We start from the raw sequence: 15,279 nt of genomic DNA, 5'->3' as shown, positions 1-15,279 counted from the left end.
GATTGATTCACACTGATATTGTGTTGCTGATTAGTGCTGACGACACTCAAGAACAACATTGACGCAGAGTGTTGATCGAAAAGTGATTTCGTTTGGTTTTAAGCAATACGTTTTTATTCTATGCATCTAACTTTTAGTATTGGTTTATTTTGATGCATTTTAATCCTTTGGAGTGTCAATGAATTTGTTTTTGTTATTCTCACTAGTATTGTTTTGCGTAAACGATTTACATATTTTTCTAGTGAATTTTTGCCATGAGACATTGCACAAGTATGCGTACTCGTGCGTAATTTAAATCTAGTGTTTATTTATTAAAATTTTTCGTGTATGTTAAATAATCAGTTTTCGCTGCATGTTATGTGCTGGTGTTACCAACACCAGAACACAATACTAACTACTTATATACACACTTTAATTTATTTCATGTACATTTATGATTTTTAAAAAAAAAAAAGCCCTTTCATACTCGACAACAAGTGCATCCATGGATAAGGAGAATGAATTTTAATACCTTGAATTGTTATGGTTGCATCCGATTCGACAATAATCATAGCTCCACCCCAACCCAAAGTATTCTGAAGCCGTAAAAACATATGCATCCACGTTGATTTTGATGACTCGAGCTGTAAAACATATGAATCCACATTGGATATACTCATTCCATTTTTTTAAGAAAAATAACTACATTGAATAATCTTTGAAATACGATTATTAAAAATATATATATTTTATCTTAAAATATTTTTTAATCAAAATTTTATAGTTGCAAAAAAAAAAAAATCAACCAAATTTACTCAAGGCAGATGAGGGAATTTCTCTTTCAAGAGTCGATTATTGGCAAGAATAGAGTTGAACAAACACGGAAAAAGTTACTGTATGTATTGTTTTTAAAAACACGACTATTTTTTTTATTTATTTCCATATTAAAAGTAGCCTCTTTTACTATTTTAAAAAAATAAATATGTTTACATTATTGTTTTTTTAAAACAACACAATTTCTGTCTTTTCCCCGCACGCAATTTCTCCACCAGTAAAGTTGCTACCAAGGTCCGTTGCATAAAAAACGACGAAAGTTCAGAATCCCACCAGGTAATTTCGTCAATCTAATTCTTGCAGTTCATTTTCTTTGTGGGTTCTGTTTAACCTTTTGAGTAGTATTTATGATTTTTCTACTTTGAGCCACATGGGTAACAAATATAAAGTAAAGAAAGAAGTTGGATGATTGACATTGACTCTACTGTTGCGCTTACATATCTAAAGAATGGCGCACAATCAGAAGAAACACTTCCTTAAGTATTGGGATACGAAATTTTAGCTAAGGGTACTCAGCTATTGGTCATCTAGAGCACCTGCGGCTCCAAGCATGGTTGGTGGACGGGGTTGTGCAGCTGCATTGTGTAATCTTCATCTATATCTGAGGCAGCACCTAACAATGGCAATGGGGTAATGCTACATTCCTTAATTGTTAGTTCTTATCACAATATCAAGTATAAGCCATTGAACCGAGAAGAAAAGCAACTTCCATTAATCTCCAGAAATTGTACAAAATGAAGAATGAAAAACTTGTTACATGAAGTGAATGATGCTGAACTGTATACATGTGTGGTAATGAGCTAAGCGTGTGTTTCTAATGTGTGTCTTATGTATGGTAATTGTTACCCCTTAATTTATCTATTGTCTTGTTTACCACATCATATGAACCTAGTCAATGGACATTGATTGTATAGTCATGAAAACCTGGAAGCATGGGCGGAGCCAGGATTCAAAATTATCTTGGGCTCGCTCCGTCTCATACTGTATTTAATAAAATAAATAATTAACTAAAAAATTTAAAAGAAAAAATATGTAAACATTGACTTCATGAAAACATATAACAAAAGTATTTAATATTTAATATCTTCAAAAACATTGAGCTAAAACACTACTGAAGTTGTGCTCTTTGATTTTTCTTAATTTAACTTATTATGACTAACTAAATCAAATCAACATTACCGACACTAAATAATTGTTACTTTAATCCAATAAACCTCGTACAATTATAATTATTCTAAAACAATTTTCAAAGTTAACATTTGGCAATCTTAAGACATAATACATTTAAATATAAAAATTTTACGGCCATATAAGTTCGAAAATCTCATTTACATAATTCTGAATTTTTCAAAAATTCCTACAAAATTTCATAAATTTTACATTTTCTATAGCATCTAAACATTCAAATAATAAATAATCAACACTAAAAATAAAAATCCCGAATATAAAATATAAAAATTCGAAATAATGCCCAAATAAATTTCGAAAAATTATCAATACTTCCAATCGGCTCAAATATAGTACCTACAATCATCAATTTAACATATATCAATTATTGGAATTCAAAAGAACCAAAATACCCAAATTTCGAAACACTAAAATCCGAAATTACTTTTAAAATTCGAAATCTAACTTAGAACAACAAGAACGAGCTGTAGTAAGTCTAACATTAAGATTTTCTCACAATTTCTGGTGAAAACGACGACCGATGGGCGACGGCCGATTTCAAGATGAGAAAAAAACTTCGAAAATTTGGTATTAAAAGAAAGTTTATGTCGCGGGTTTTCCGAATCTACAATCGATTTCGAAAATCGACGACCGACGGTGAAGTTACGGCCATTTCAAGTAACGAAAATTGTGATGGTTTGAGGAAGAAGAATGGAGATGCCACATGGAGTGCACAGAGTGAATAAGAGACAGAAAATTAATTGGGACTAGTCAACAAAAATTTTAAAATAAAACATACATATAATTTTTTTAAAAAAATTAGGTGGGGCTAGAGCCCAACCTAGCCCTCAACATAGCTCCGCCCTTGGCTGGAAGGTTGGAACAAAACTGAGAGTAAAGTGGGATTCATGAACAAATTATGTAAAGTATATACATTTATCATGGTTGTCAAGCTTCCATTGGTTCATGGGGATTGAACGGAAAAGGGATCATATATGATTAAAAAAGTTACGATATAGCCTGCTTTAATGCGATCAAGAAATGCATGAGTTAAGATTCATTCAGTTAACCGGGGAATACTAGACATAAGTGAATATTTTTACCTTTTGGTCAAATGTTTTCCTCGATTTTTGTAGGCTATTGTTTTATGGTCATGTATGATTTGTTGTCTGTTGCGACCAAGATATTGCAGCAACGTGTTCTTGATTCAAAGATTGAGGTGATGTAATTTCTCCTGGTTTGATGTGATTTTTTGTGAATGGGCTTGGCTGTCATAAAGAGTAGGAATTCCACTTTGAATTTAATTTTATTTCCTTTCCTTCCTTTTTTAAAAAAAACTTCTGTTCTTTCTCCATCAGCAGTATGGTAATGCTTTTTATTGGATGTTTAAGTTAATAAAATGCAAAATTGCGCAAAAATTCTGAGTTGCTTGAGCATTGGAACTGAATATGAAGACTAAAGTTGTATAATATTGCTTGCTTCTCGTTCATTTAGTTTTCGCCTATGACGTTAATTTGGATTAGAAGGCATTACTTAGGTGTAAAAAAAAAATCCTTCAATTTCTTAAGACTATTTCAATCCCAGTCAGTGTTGGCAGTTTTACCAATACTCTGTTGTATTGTATGCTTGGTCTACATCTTTTATTTCACTTCGGAAGATCTGCTCTTTGAGTAACAAATTTATGTTCGTTTGATTAGCGTCTCTCGATTTCCAGATTGAGTACACAGGAAAAGCCATCTTTGGATTAAGCATCTGATTTGATCACTATCAAGGACTTTTTTGTATTGCATATCAGTATCAGCATATACAACTTGGATATTCTACCTTGTTTCTTCCTTTCCAGCACAGGCATTCTTGATCCTCACAATTCAAATTTTGGAGCTCAGTATTGTTCTGCTGCTTCTCAGATATCCAGGGAAGCCTCAGTGTGAACTTTTAGATTTCTTTAACGCTGACAAGACTTCTCGGCAAAGTAGTCGGTTGCTAGCATCGATGCTTGGCTTTGGATTTCTTTTCTCATTGGTTTTCTTTACCTCTATAATTGCAGCAGAACTGGTGATGCCCAAGGTGAGCTTGTGAATATTGCGTTTCTAGATTAAAAAAAAATTGAAGTATTTTTCCCCAACAGTAAACTAAAAGAAGAAGTCAATTGAGATAAGACTTTCCAATTTTGTATAATCACAGGCCAAAAAATTCTTGTTTGTGATTTTTAAGTATCTCTTTCTACCTGTAATATGCAGAAGCCTGAATTGAGATAATCCACATAGCATTGCAACTTTCGTTTTTAACCACTGGGAATTTGAATTTGTTGTAGGGAAGGACATTAGTTAAAAGGAGTCGTTTTATTGAGCATTTGTGAAAGGTGTTATATGATTTATAAATATTTAGAGAAAAATCCAGCAAGATATTATTCATTTATAAATAAATCAAGCAATATCTTATAATATAGAAATACAAAATCTTAAATTGATAATATCGACTTAAAAAAAATTTCAACTACGAGAGTTCGAACTCGATTCGAGTTATTCACCCCTAATTCTCATAATATATAAATATTCATTTGGAATCTGAAAAGTACTTGGTGCTTTTGATGATCTTGCTTGCCATTGGTGATTGGAGAAATGGGGCTTTATTTTATAATATTGATTTACTCTGTATTTTTTTTTTCCTTTTTTAAATTTGAATTTGAATTTATATTGAAATTATCGTTGATCTTTATGATTGAAATCTCATTATTTTATGTGCTAACGTACCCCATAACCGTTATACAAGGCTTTTTTAAAATAATTTATGAGCTGAATTAAATAAATATATTTCTAAATATCCTAGTTGTACATCTTCATTAGGAATATTTTTTTTCCATTTTCTAATTCTATTGTTGTCATTTTTTACATTAAGATTAAACTAAAATTAAACAACATAAAAAAAAAGATATTTTTATTTAACTCAGATCAAATAGAATTAAAAAGATCATTTTTCAAAAAAATAATTGATCAAAATTATTTTACACCTCAATTGAAGGCAGGCACGTGCCCCTCTCTGAGTTGGATCCCACCATTTTCCTACCACCTTAAAATCTCCACCATCGGACCGTTAACGTTAAACTTGTTTTTTTTTTATTATTCTCTGCAACTGGGAGAAATGGGGAGTTTCGAAAAGCAAATGAAGCACAGAGCGAAGGAATTGAAAATATATTTCGTGAAGGGATTCAAGATAGCGGGCGATTCTTGCAAGAAGGGTTGGCATAAGATCAATCACATCAGAAAATGACACATATATGTTCCAAGTTTTAGTATTTGCCTTTTAATATTTTGTTTGGTTTTAGTGTGGATCATTGATTGTCATGAGAATATCATTTTATGGGATTGTCTTCAATTTTTTGGTTGGATTTCTTTCCATAGATCCAGAAAGTTGTTTGATTCTTTCCTTTTCGTTGCTGTTTGTGGTTTGCTGAACTACTTCATATTTAGATCTGCAAAATACTTTCTAATATATTTTGAAAAATTAAAAGTATAAGAATTAAACACAATTTGTTGTGGAAAAGCCTATATCAAAAAACATATATTGTATATTAAATTTACAATATAGAATTATATTTTATTCTACAATCCAATTTTTTTTTTTTTGAGAAACTACGATTCAAATACTGTGCGTGCATTACTTGAAATAAAGAAAGCTCTAGTTTATACATGATCTAAGCTTTGTACAAATAAACACAAGCCTGCCCACAAAAGAAAAAAGATGTACGTCTATACAGCCTATGCATATACAGATTCCTCAATGATGAGGAGTGCATGAAAGTAACTTGTTTAATTCATCTTCTTCCATGCCCATCAAAACTGCGAGAAGCATGTTACATTCATCGCTCTTCCTTTCCCCGGACGTGCCGACGATTTCTGTACTCTCCTTTGGTTCCAATGCATCTGATGCTTCTGTTTCTTGGGGTGGGTGCAGGGGTTGGCGTGGTGGTCTAGGCTTCTTTACATTTTCCTTGAGCTTTCCACTCTGTTTTCCTTCTTCCCGAATCATACTCCGCAGGTTGACGATGTCCTCGTTCCGATGGGTGTATACAATACCTAAATGATTGATCAGAGAAAAATGAAGTCAACTAATTTAGTAAAAGGAAAAAGATTAAAACAGTTTTACATTTTGATTGTATTATAATGAAAAGTCGTGTATTTATTGTTGTTGAAAAGCACCTACCTACATAAAGTGTATATGAACAATTGAATAACACATGAAGCGATGCAACAGTCGGGTAAAATGGAGCAAGATGGATTTTTTGATGAATAAATTTCTAAACGACGTGCCAATGAAGAGGTTAAAAAATAACCTTCTGCAGTGTATTTCAAATATATTTGGAGAAATCATTTTTTTTTAAAATGGTTGTCCAGGTCCATTTTCCTAAACATCCCCGAGCTTATAACCTCTTATAGAGGGTTAATGAGGAAATCAACATTTGCTTATCCTAACGAAATCATGTTAGTTTCTTTTCTCTCGGAGATAGTAAAACAATAGATATGAAAACGTTGTTCATTCATTTAATTTTGTTTTCATTCCATTTATTTTGTGGCATAAAAAGAGCCAAGACAGCAGAAAAAAATTACAAGGAAAATGAGTAAACTAACCAAGATCTTCAAGCACTGGCGTCGATGTGGTCTCTCTCTTATCACCAAGAGTAAGCCCTTCAGATTCTGTTGAGCACTCATCCAATATTTCTTTCTGAGGGCGATCAAAAGATATCCCAAGTTCGTTTAAATCAAGTTTTGTGCTATCATGCTCTTTCTCTTGATTTTCATGAGGTTCCACAATCTCACTTGTGAAAATCTTATTAGAGAGGTCGCGGAACAAATTGCAGATTCCAAAAAGTTCACCTTGAAACTCCTTGCAGTCCTTTAACATGGTATTTCAAGTTAGTCGATAAAAAGGATTATAGTAAGCTGGATTTTGACAAAACTATGAAAGGGAAACTCTACCACTTTACCTGTACACCTTCAAAGTAGCGCTTTTCCATTTTCCCGGAAACGGCAATATTTGATAGCTGTTGTTTATATATCTGCCTCAAGTAGACAAGTTCTTCAAGAGAACCGGCTGCAAGAAGACGGAAAACTGTCACATGTCGCTTTTGACCAAAACGAAATGAACGATCTTGAGCTTGTAAATCCTGAGCAGGATTCCAGTTCGGATCAAATATCACTACACGATTCGCACTAACAAGATTAAGTCCAAGACCACCAGCCCGAGTAGAAATCAGGAACACCTGAAGAAATAACTCTGATATTTTCGTTTTTGAAATTATGATATAAAATGTCGAATATAACAGAAACTTGTTGGAATTCTAATTTGAAATAACATTCCACATTCCTACAAGTCAAAATTCAAATAATGCGTGAAAGTTCCGATATTCCTCAAGTACAATGTATGGACAAAAAGTTAATGTTCTAGATTATCCTGCCAAATAAAATATTCAACACTCAAGGTACATGATCAAACATTGACCTGTTTGCTTGGACTTGAATTGAAGTTATCCACAAGTGACTGGCGCAAGCTAGTTGGGGTTGAACCATCGAGCCTTGAGAAGGTATAGCCTTTGCGTATAATGAACTTTTCAAGTATATCGAGCATCCTGATAGACAAGAGATACTTTAGTAGCAAACAACATGCCTTTGTTACAAAACTAAAATAATTAGTGTTTCAGCTAGAAAACTAACAGAAGGACAATGCATAGAGATTGAAGGTACCCATAATAGAAAGGTAAATGCAATGAAAGAAAGAAAGAAACTGAAACAAGGAAAGCTAATTTTGACTATGAAAATAGAGAAAACTGTAATTGATTACCTTACTGAATAACTGAAGAGAAGAATCTTGTCGCCCCTAGAAACCCATGAGTGCATCAATCTCTCCAACGCCCTCATTTTTCCACAATGTTTGACATCACTCAGGCCCATGAAACTGTCATTTTGGGAACTACCTCCCACTAAATTGATATCGGTACCAAACACTGCGGAAGCAAATTCTGAATCCTTTCTTTGCTTATCTTGTTCATCCTTTGAGTTAGGCTTGATGAGCTCCAGGTGATTGCTTATCTAAATAAATGAAATGAAAGAAGATGAGCGCATGGAGGAAGAAACCTAAATAATACTATATAATCAACATTTTCCACCATATATCAACCAGGATTATCAAAGAAGTCCTTAGTCGCCATCATTGAGTGCTGAAATAGAACGTAGAAATTTCAATAAATATCTTCATCACATTTATGCTTTCTCTAACCATTAAATGTGATGGATAATCAAGGAGATAGAAGTTAGGATTGGATGTACATATCATCTTCCTTGTCCCTGCTACACAATTGTTTTCTTGAAAAACATATACGAAGTTCACACTGGTTTTGCAAGCATGTGATCTCAGTGTCGATGTGAAAGCATAAATAAAAGCAAGAGAAGCACAAACCATACTGGATAGAATATATTAAAAACAAACACCTGCTGCAGCTTCACGAGGCAAGGGAGAACAAGGCAAAAGGGGCAAGAATCACAACCATCTGGATTGTCCCTGTGAAGATAAGGCCAAATTAGACCGTTTGGAACAGTTCTTTTGCAACATTCAGCTTGCTTGAGAGGGCTCCCGCAGCTACATGGAAGGTCCTTATTAACGAGGCACTCGATATCAGGTAGCTGCAGTATCCTCTGATAAACCCGTTTTTGTAACTCGCTCATTGCACAGAACACGACATTATCTTCCTTTCCCATCATAAGATGCCCTATTGTTTCTTCTTTTGTTCTTCTTAGCATATACTTTTGCAAAACTGACACCAGGTGCTGTTTTCGCTCATCAGCAACTCGGACAAATCGCTGCGGAGCACTTGACCTCTGGCCATGCTTAAGAGGTTCATCATAGAATTCCCGAAAATGTTCCCGTGTCCCCAAACAACCAGGTGTTACCCAGTCAAATACATTAAATAATTCCATTAATTTGTTCTGCATTATAGTACCAGTAAGACCATAACGTTTCATGGTTTTAATCTTTAAGCATGCAGTATAAAGTTTTGATTTCTCATTCTTAAGCCTGTGTGCCTCGTCAACAACCACTATCTCCCACTGGATGTCCGACAAAATGTTTCCTTGTATTCTATACGTGTCAAAGCTACTTATAAGAATCTCAACACCACGTGCTTCTAGTTTGTCTATCACTAAATCCCGATTTGGTCCATGATAAACTGAAACACTAAATGAGGACCAACGTGAAAATTCACTTTCCCAGTTGTGAATAACAGAACTAGGGCAAATGATTAGTACAGGGCCCTTCTTCTTTGAGCGATTTCCCTTGTCCGGTGTTGGGTCAGAAGAATCTGCATCTTTGCCACATACGGCAGCCAAGAAAGCAATTGTTTGAATTGTCTTTCCCAATCCCCTAATGCATGCAAGTTGAATAGATTAAAAAAGGAGATACTAAAGGAGGAAGAAATACTAGTCCTATTTTTTATTTTTTGAGAGGGCATGGGGGTCATTTACAGGATCACAACGAAAAGAATTAAAGGAACCAAGAAAAGTAAGAATTTCATTGGTGACAAAACCGTGCTGAATGAATTCCAAATTACAGAACTCCTAGAAACTTACATGTCATCTCCTAGAACTCCTCCATGGTTGTTGCTATACAACTTGTACAAAAACTTCACTCCTCCTCTTTGATGTTCCAAAAGTCTAGAATTTATAGATGCAGGAACCTGTAAGAATATAATGACAAGGAAATTAACTAAGTATTAAAGTTCCAAAGTTGGCCTGGAAGCACCACATGAAAAATATAACAGCGCATATATTCATAATAAAACACATATACCCCCTTCTAAAAACTTGGAAAATTCATTATTTGTGTTGGTTTTCACAACTAAGGGTGGAAAACAAATTGATTTGGTTCCAAGCTGGCTCCAACATAATTTGATCATTGTAAGAAAAAATGAAACTTGAACCACTTGAACATGTTTGAAAACATTTTTCAGCCAAGTTCAAGCCCAAATTGTATTACTTGATAACTCAAGAGGATATTCGAATCAATAGTTTGCTAACATACTTAAAACTACAAGACCTCCAGCATGAATTTTAGTATTTGGGTGATAGAATTTTGATAATTAAGTCCGAAATTCAAACTCTTAATTGAGCCGATCCACCATTAGGAACAAGAGGAAACCTCCTAAATTTCGAAGTGGTGAAATAAGAAAAACAATCAAATTTTTGGAAAATAAAAACATAACAATTAAAAAAGATTGAACTTTAACAAGTGGTCACGCTCAAAATACCTGCACGGCCTGAATTTCACCGGGGGCAGAGAGAACGAGAGGCTCATAGGGTCCAGTGGTATCAAATTGACGGGAAGACTCCAATTCGGGATTTCGTCGCAGTGTAAATTCCTCGTGCTTTTGCCCATCACCACCATTGTTTTCACCTCTGGGACTGGAATTGACCTCTTTTTTCAAACTTTTCGGTTGGGTTTGTGGGAAAAGAGCGTCGTCGTCCCGAAGGCGCAAAAGCTGCCTGGAGAGCGAGGATTTGGGGGGCTTTCTTGACGAAACTGTCGATCCAATCTGCTGAGAAATTTGCGAAGAAGAAGAAGAAGCGGAGGATGATGTGCAAGGTTTGAGGGCCTCTTTGAATGCGTTGATGGACATGGGAATTATAAGAAATCTACAGAGGACCAGTTTGTGTGCATCGCAATGCTCTGTCTGACTTCCTTGTGAATTTAATGAACTCGATATATTTTATGTTTCCAAATCTACAACTTATTATTTAGGAAAAGGTTTGGACGTAAGAAGTTAAATCTAACCAGAAATTGACTTTCAGTCTTCAGTCGTCGATTTTTTTTGTGTGCAGTCCATGGGTACTTTTTTAGTACCACATTTTCACATGAAGTGTACCACATTTCCACATGAAGTGTACCACATTTTGTATGACATAGTACCACAATTTTGTGGGTAGGGAGTGGACTCAAAGAAATATTTTGATTGGGGATTTTTCACCAAATTCCCCTAAATCTAAATGAATGAATATGATATTTTTGAAATAAATAAACTGCCCAACCATAAAATAGATAAATAATAGATACCAGTTACTATACACACGCGATGCGTACGTGTATAATATTTTTTATTTATTATCGATGGACTAAAGTGAAATTTGACAAATTATGAATGGACTAAATTGATATTTGAATTGTTGAAATAAAAATAAATAAAAATAAAAGTGTGTGTTGAAATTTAAAAAAAAACAAAAAACAAAAGTGTAATATTAATATCATATAAGGATAAAATTAGAAGAAAAATTTGGTGTCCTCTCTAAGTAGTTATTATCATGTCCTCACACTTAATATAATAGTGTAGATTACATAACTAAAAACTCAGCCATTCTATACATCACTAAAACTCAGACGTTCAATTCTTAAAGATAGATATTTTATTTGAGTCATAAATGAAAAAGTATAACTTTTTACATCAAGAATATTACTTTGTATTGTAAATATGGACAGAATTGACTCGTCTCACGAATAAATATCTTTGAGACCGTTTCACAAAAGACCTCCTCATTGCACATATATTGATATACACACACCAGCCACGAACAACCATCGTTATACATCTTTCATGTTAAAACGAATCATAGAGCCATCAATCGAGGGATCCCTCCCCATGAAAATGGCCAGGGTTCGATCTCTCTCTGTTCCCCTAGATTAGGATTTAAAAAAAAAAAAATCGAGGGATCGAATGTTGAGAAGCATGTGAACAATCAGATTCCACATTAAAAAACATTTTCTTGAAAATGAATTTACCACAGTAGTTAGTATTCATAATTTCGGATAACAAACGTTCTTACAATAATCCATGAAACCGATGATATGTTCACCATATTGATTTCTCATTTTCTCTTATATTACCAGAAAAATAAAGTATTTCATATAAAGTATTTAATTTCAGAAAATGGACAAAAAATAATTAAGATGTCAAAAATCTATAAGGATTATTTTTTGTGAATTATTTTACCAATAAAAAGATTTCGATCTACATGCATGCATGTCCTTTTTTAACCAGCCTGTTAAACGGGTTACGAGAATAATAGTGATTACTCCTTTGACGGGAAAAAAAATCAGAAATTAATGAATCGTGGAGAATGTAAACATAAAAATTAATTAAAATTCATGAACCTATTAATTCTGGGCTATTATGACTTTAATTTATAAATACTAGGAGTCAGTGCATATATGTGTGAAAACCATTGGATTCGACAGCAATCTCATGAAATCATCAAATCAACAATTTTGAATATGTTTTTTTCATTATTCTAAAAAAAAAAAAATAGGTGGTAGACGAACGGTTGCCCACCATTTACCGCCTAGGTGTTTAGACAGCCGACTATACGATTTTCTTTTTAACCTAAATATCTAATTTTTTTGTTTGTCTCCATATTTATCCAAGAATTATTCTATATCGGATTTAAAATAAAAAAAAATCAATAGTATATTTTTTTTCTTTATACGATACAAATTGATTGAAAAATAAGTCAAACAATCTTTTTTAATAAATTACTTTTTTAAATATATATATTATTACATTAGGCGTTTGCCTAATCGACTTTTAAAATCGAGACGGTGAGTGACCGCTTAATTACTAGGCGGCGCCTTTTAGAACGCTGGCTTTTTTTACCCCATTTTTTTATTCTAAAATTAAATTTACACATTTTGAAAGCAACTAATTAACTCTTAGTTACTTCTTTTTTCCTCCTTTTTTTTTGTTTGGTCCAGTTTTAATGGTATAGAGAAATTAATCGATTTTTTCTATTATCTTCAAAGTTCAAACTTAGTCAGCCTTTTTTTTATTAGATTTATCGAAAATGATACATACAATCATTGATCAGTGCATCGCATAGGTAAAAGAATTTTTATTTTCTAAATTTAATTAATTTAATCATGTTTTTTTAAAAGGCAGTTTTATGATTTTCTCTCCCTTTTAATATTTTCAGATATATATACTGATCTTTCAAATGGAAAAATGTGGTAAGAATTTTTTCTTAAAAAAATGCTTGCTCAGTCTTTAATTAAATTAATAACATTGAATTCAAATTTATTATGATTTACCAGTTTCTTTCCCCTAGACTTTAATATATTTTACTGAAGCACGAGATTGATGTCCTTAATTAATAACAATTGCAAGGAAATAGTGCACTCCCTCTTTGACTGCAGTTTAAGATACAAATTGCATTCAATTCATATTAAAAACAACATACGGATTATAAATCGAGGAAATAAAATTTGCATAGCATCCGATGGTGTAGTGTCTTAAAACCATCGAGAAGTTGACACATATCAACTCCATGCAATGAAGAGTTGACACGTGTCAAAATTTGACATTTGTCAACTCCTCAATGGTTTTAGGACACTACTAATGTGGGTAGGATCGAACAATCCGATTGATTAGTATTGCTCAAGATTAATCTAGGGCAATGAGATCTTTCCAAAGTTTGAAAAAAAGATTCAAATTTAGGTATTATTTTGAAATACTCTGCAATAATATTGATTTAATTTTTTCAAAAACAAAAGAAAATTTTTTTTAAAAATAGGAAGGACCAAAAACAAAGAAATCAAGGGTCACTATTTACAGTAACGTCAATTATATGGTTAATATTTTTAAATGATAATTTATATAAATATGGTACATAATAATAATACTAATATTTGAAAGGGGGAAGAAAGTAAAATATAAGACAAAAATCCTACAATATATTTCTCAAGATCTCCACGATATTTCTATAAATAGCCATCGATGATCCATATTCCCATGAAATCTCTGTCGTCTCACTATCCTTTATTCTTTTTGGCAGTTGAAGCCTCCTCTTTGTATGGAAATGGCCTCTCGAGTGATGAGCCTTGTGTTAGTGATTTGGATGGGATGTTTGTGTTCATCGCAGGCGTATACGTTCTACGTTGGCGGCAATGAAGGCTGGATTACTCATCCATCCGATATTTCTTACCATCGATGGGCTGAAATGAATCGTTTCCAAATCAACGACACTCTTGGTACGTACGTTACTCTCCATTACTAATTTTACGAATTTTAAAATATATATAATAGTGATTGAATATCAATTCTGAGCTCGTTATTTGTATTTGTGACCGTATAGAAACTGATATATATTACAATGTTTTGTTAAAATTTGCAGTTTTCAAGTACAAGAAAGGATCCGATTCTGTCCTTGTTGTGACAAAAGATGACTACGAAAGATGCAACAAGGATAGTCCACTACAAGTATTTAAGGATGGCGACTCCAAATTCAAGTTCGACAAGTCGGGCCCGTTCTTTTTCATAAGCGGCCGTACACAACACTGTGAGAAGGGGCAGAAGCTTGTCACTGTGGTCCTGTCCGACCGCCACCACAATGCTCCACCGTCTCCGTCCCCAACCCACTCGCCACCAATGAAACCACCGCCTTCCCACTCTCCACCACCTCCGTCCCATAATGCTCCTCCGCCGCATCTCCCCTCCGCCCCTTCTCAAACGCCTACCCATTCACCGCCACCTTCCCACACCCCTCCTCCTTCATCCAACATTGCCCCCGCACCGACCCCACAACCTACACAAGCGCCGACGCCTCATTCTACTGTCTCGGCACCACCCAGCAAAGCTCCTAAGACCTCCCCAACCAGATCACCAATACCAACCCCATCCCCTTCCCCCAAGAACCCTCCACAGTCGCCTTCTCATTCTCCATCACCGTCTCCACACCATCAAGCCCCGACACCATCTCCAGACGCTCATTCACCGCCGCCATCTACACCAAAGACACCTCCTTCACCTTCTCCAGCGGTTCATCTTGCACCATCACCGTCCCCAAAAACTGAATCTCCAAACAATGGTGACGGCGCGCCTCAGCCAGATGTGGAGAACCACCAACACCCAGCCCCTTCGCCGCATGCAAGCTCACCTGCGTATCCTCACCATTCTCCGGCGCCTGCACCATCGGCTGCACCAGGCTTAAGCGCTTCGTTTTCTCTGCTTGTTGGGATTTTCATTTTTGCGATCTCCCTGCTTTCTGCTGGCTTTGTTTGATCCAGTTAATTTAGATTTGATGATCTAGCTAGTGTTTTCGATTAAATTCGATTTATGTTTCATTGTAGGTAGTTTTTTAGGATGGCTTTTTGTATTTCATCAGTCGTGTTCTCGTTTGATTTTAAATTGAATTTCTTGCGCTCTTCTTATATAATTAATTTCCTGAATGCTGTGTTATATACATATACATATACATATACATATATATA

The 15,279-nt window shown here is 34.4% G+C and overlaps 2 protein-coding genes across 2 annotated transcripts; one reads left to right on the top strand and one right to left on the bottom strand.

The window, feature by feature from the left end:
• Positions 1-5,647: 5,647 nt before the first annotated feature.
• Positions 5,648-10,732, bottom strand: LOC140978179 (switch 2). Its single transcript, XM_073443029.1, has 8 exons — positions 10,277-10,732; positions 9,600-9,706; positions 8,466-9,393; positions 7,819-8,066; positions 7,480-7,606; positions 6,965-7,240; positions 6,609-6,873; positions 5,648-6,056 (listed from the first exon to the last, which is right to left on the bottom strand). The coding sequence occupies exons 1-8, from the start codon at positions 10,643-10,645 to the stop codon at positions 5,758-5,760; spliced, it is 2,619 nt and encodes an 872-aa protein (XP_073299130.1). The 5' UTR covers positions 10,646-10,732; the 3' UTR covers positions 5,648-5,757.
• A 3,097-nt stretch (positions 10,733-13,829) lies between these two features.
• LOC140983285 (uncharacterized) lies at positions 13,830-15,155 on the top strand. The gene is made up of 2 exons (XM_073450300.1): positions 13,830-14,040; positions 14,184-15,155. The coding sequence occupies exons 1-2, from the start codon at positions 13,863-13,865 to the stop codon at positions 15,068-15,070; spliced, it is 1,065 nt and encodes a 354-aa protein (XP_073306401.1). The 5' UTR covers positions 13,830-13,862; the 3' UTR covers positions 15,071-15,155.
• The last annotated feature ends 124 nt before the right edge of the window (positions 15,156-15,279 follow it).

This window comes from Primulina huaijiensis, chromosome 1 (genome assembly GCF_012295235.1).
Source record: "Primulina huaijiensis isolate GDHJ02 chromosome 1, ASM1229523v2, whole genome shotgun sequence".
Classification (NCBI taxonomy): Eukaryota; Viridiplantae; Streptophyta; class Magnoliopsida; order Lamiales; family Gesneriaceae; genus Primulina; species Primulina huaijiensis.
This window is presented reverse-complemented; position numbering and strand designations above follow the sequence as displayed.

Bases quoted from the DNA above. Each gene is read 5' to 3' on its own strand.
- LOC140978179 (XM_073443029.1), bottom strand. From the start codon at position 10,645: ATGTCCATCAACGCATTCAAAGAGGCCCTCAAACCTTGCACATCATCC. The intron at 7,241-7,479 runs GTCAATGTTTGA...TTATTTCTTCAG, and splicing joins ATTCAAGTCCAAGCAAACAG to GTGTTCCTGATTTCTACTCG. The intron at 6,057-6,608 runs GTTAGTTTACTC...TCAATCATTTAG, and splicing joins GCCAGTGCTTGAAGATCTTG to GTATTGTATACACCCATCGG.
- LOC140983285 (XM_073450300.1), top strand. From the start codon at position 13,863: ATGGAAATGGCCTCTCGAGTGATGAGCCTTGTGTTAGTGATTTGGATG. The intron at 14,041-14,183 runs GTACGTACGTTA...TAAAATTTGCAG, and splicing joins CCAAATCAACGACACTCTTG to TTTTCAAGTACAAGAAAGGA.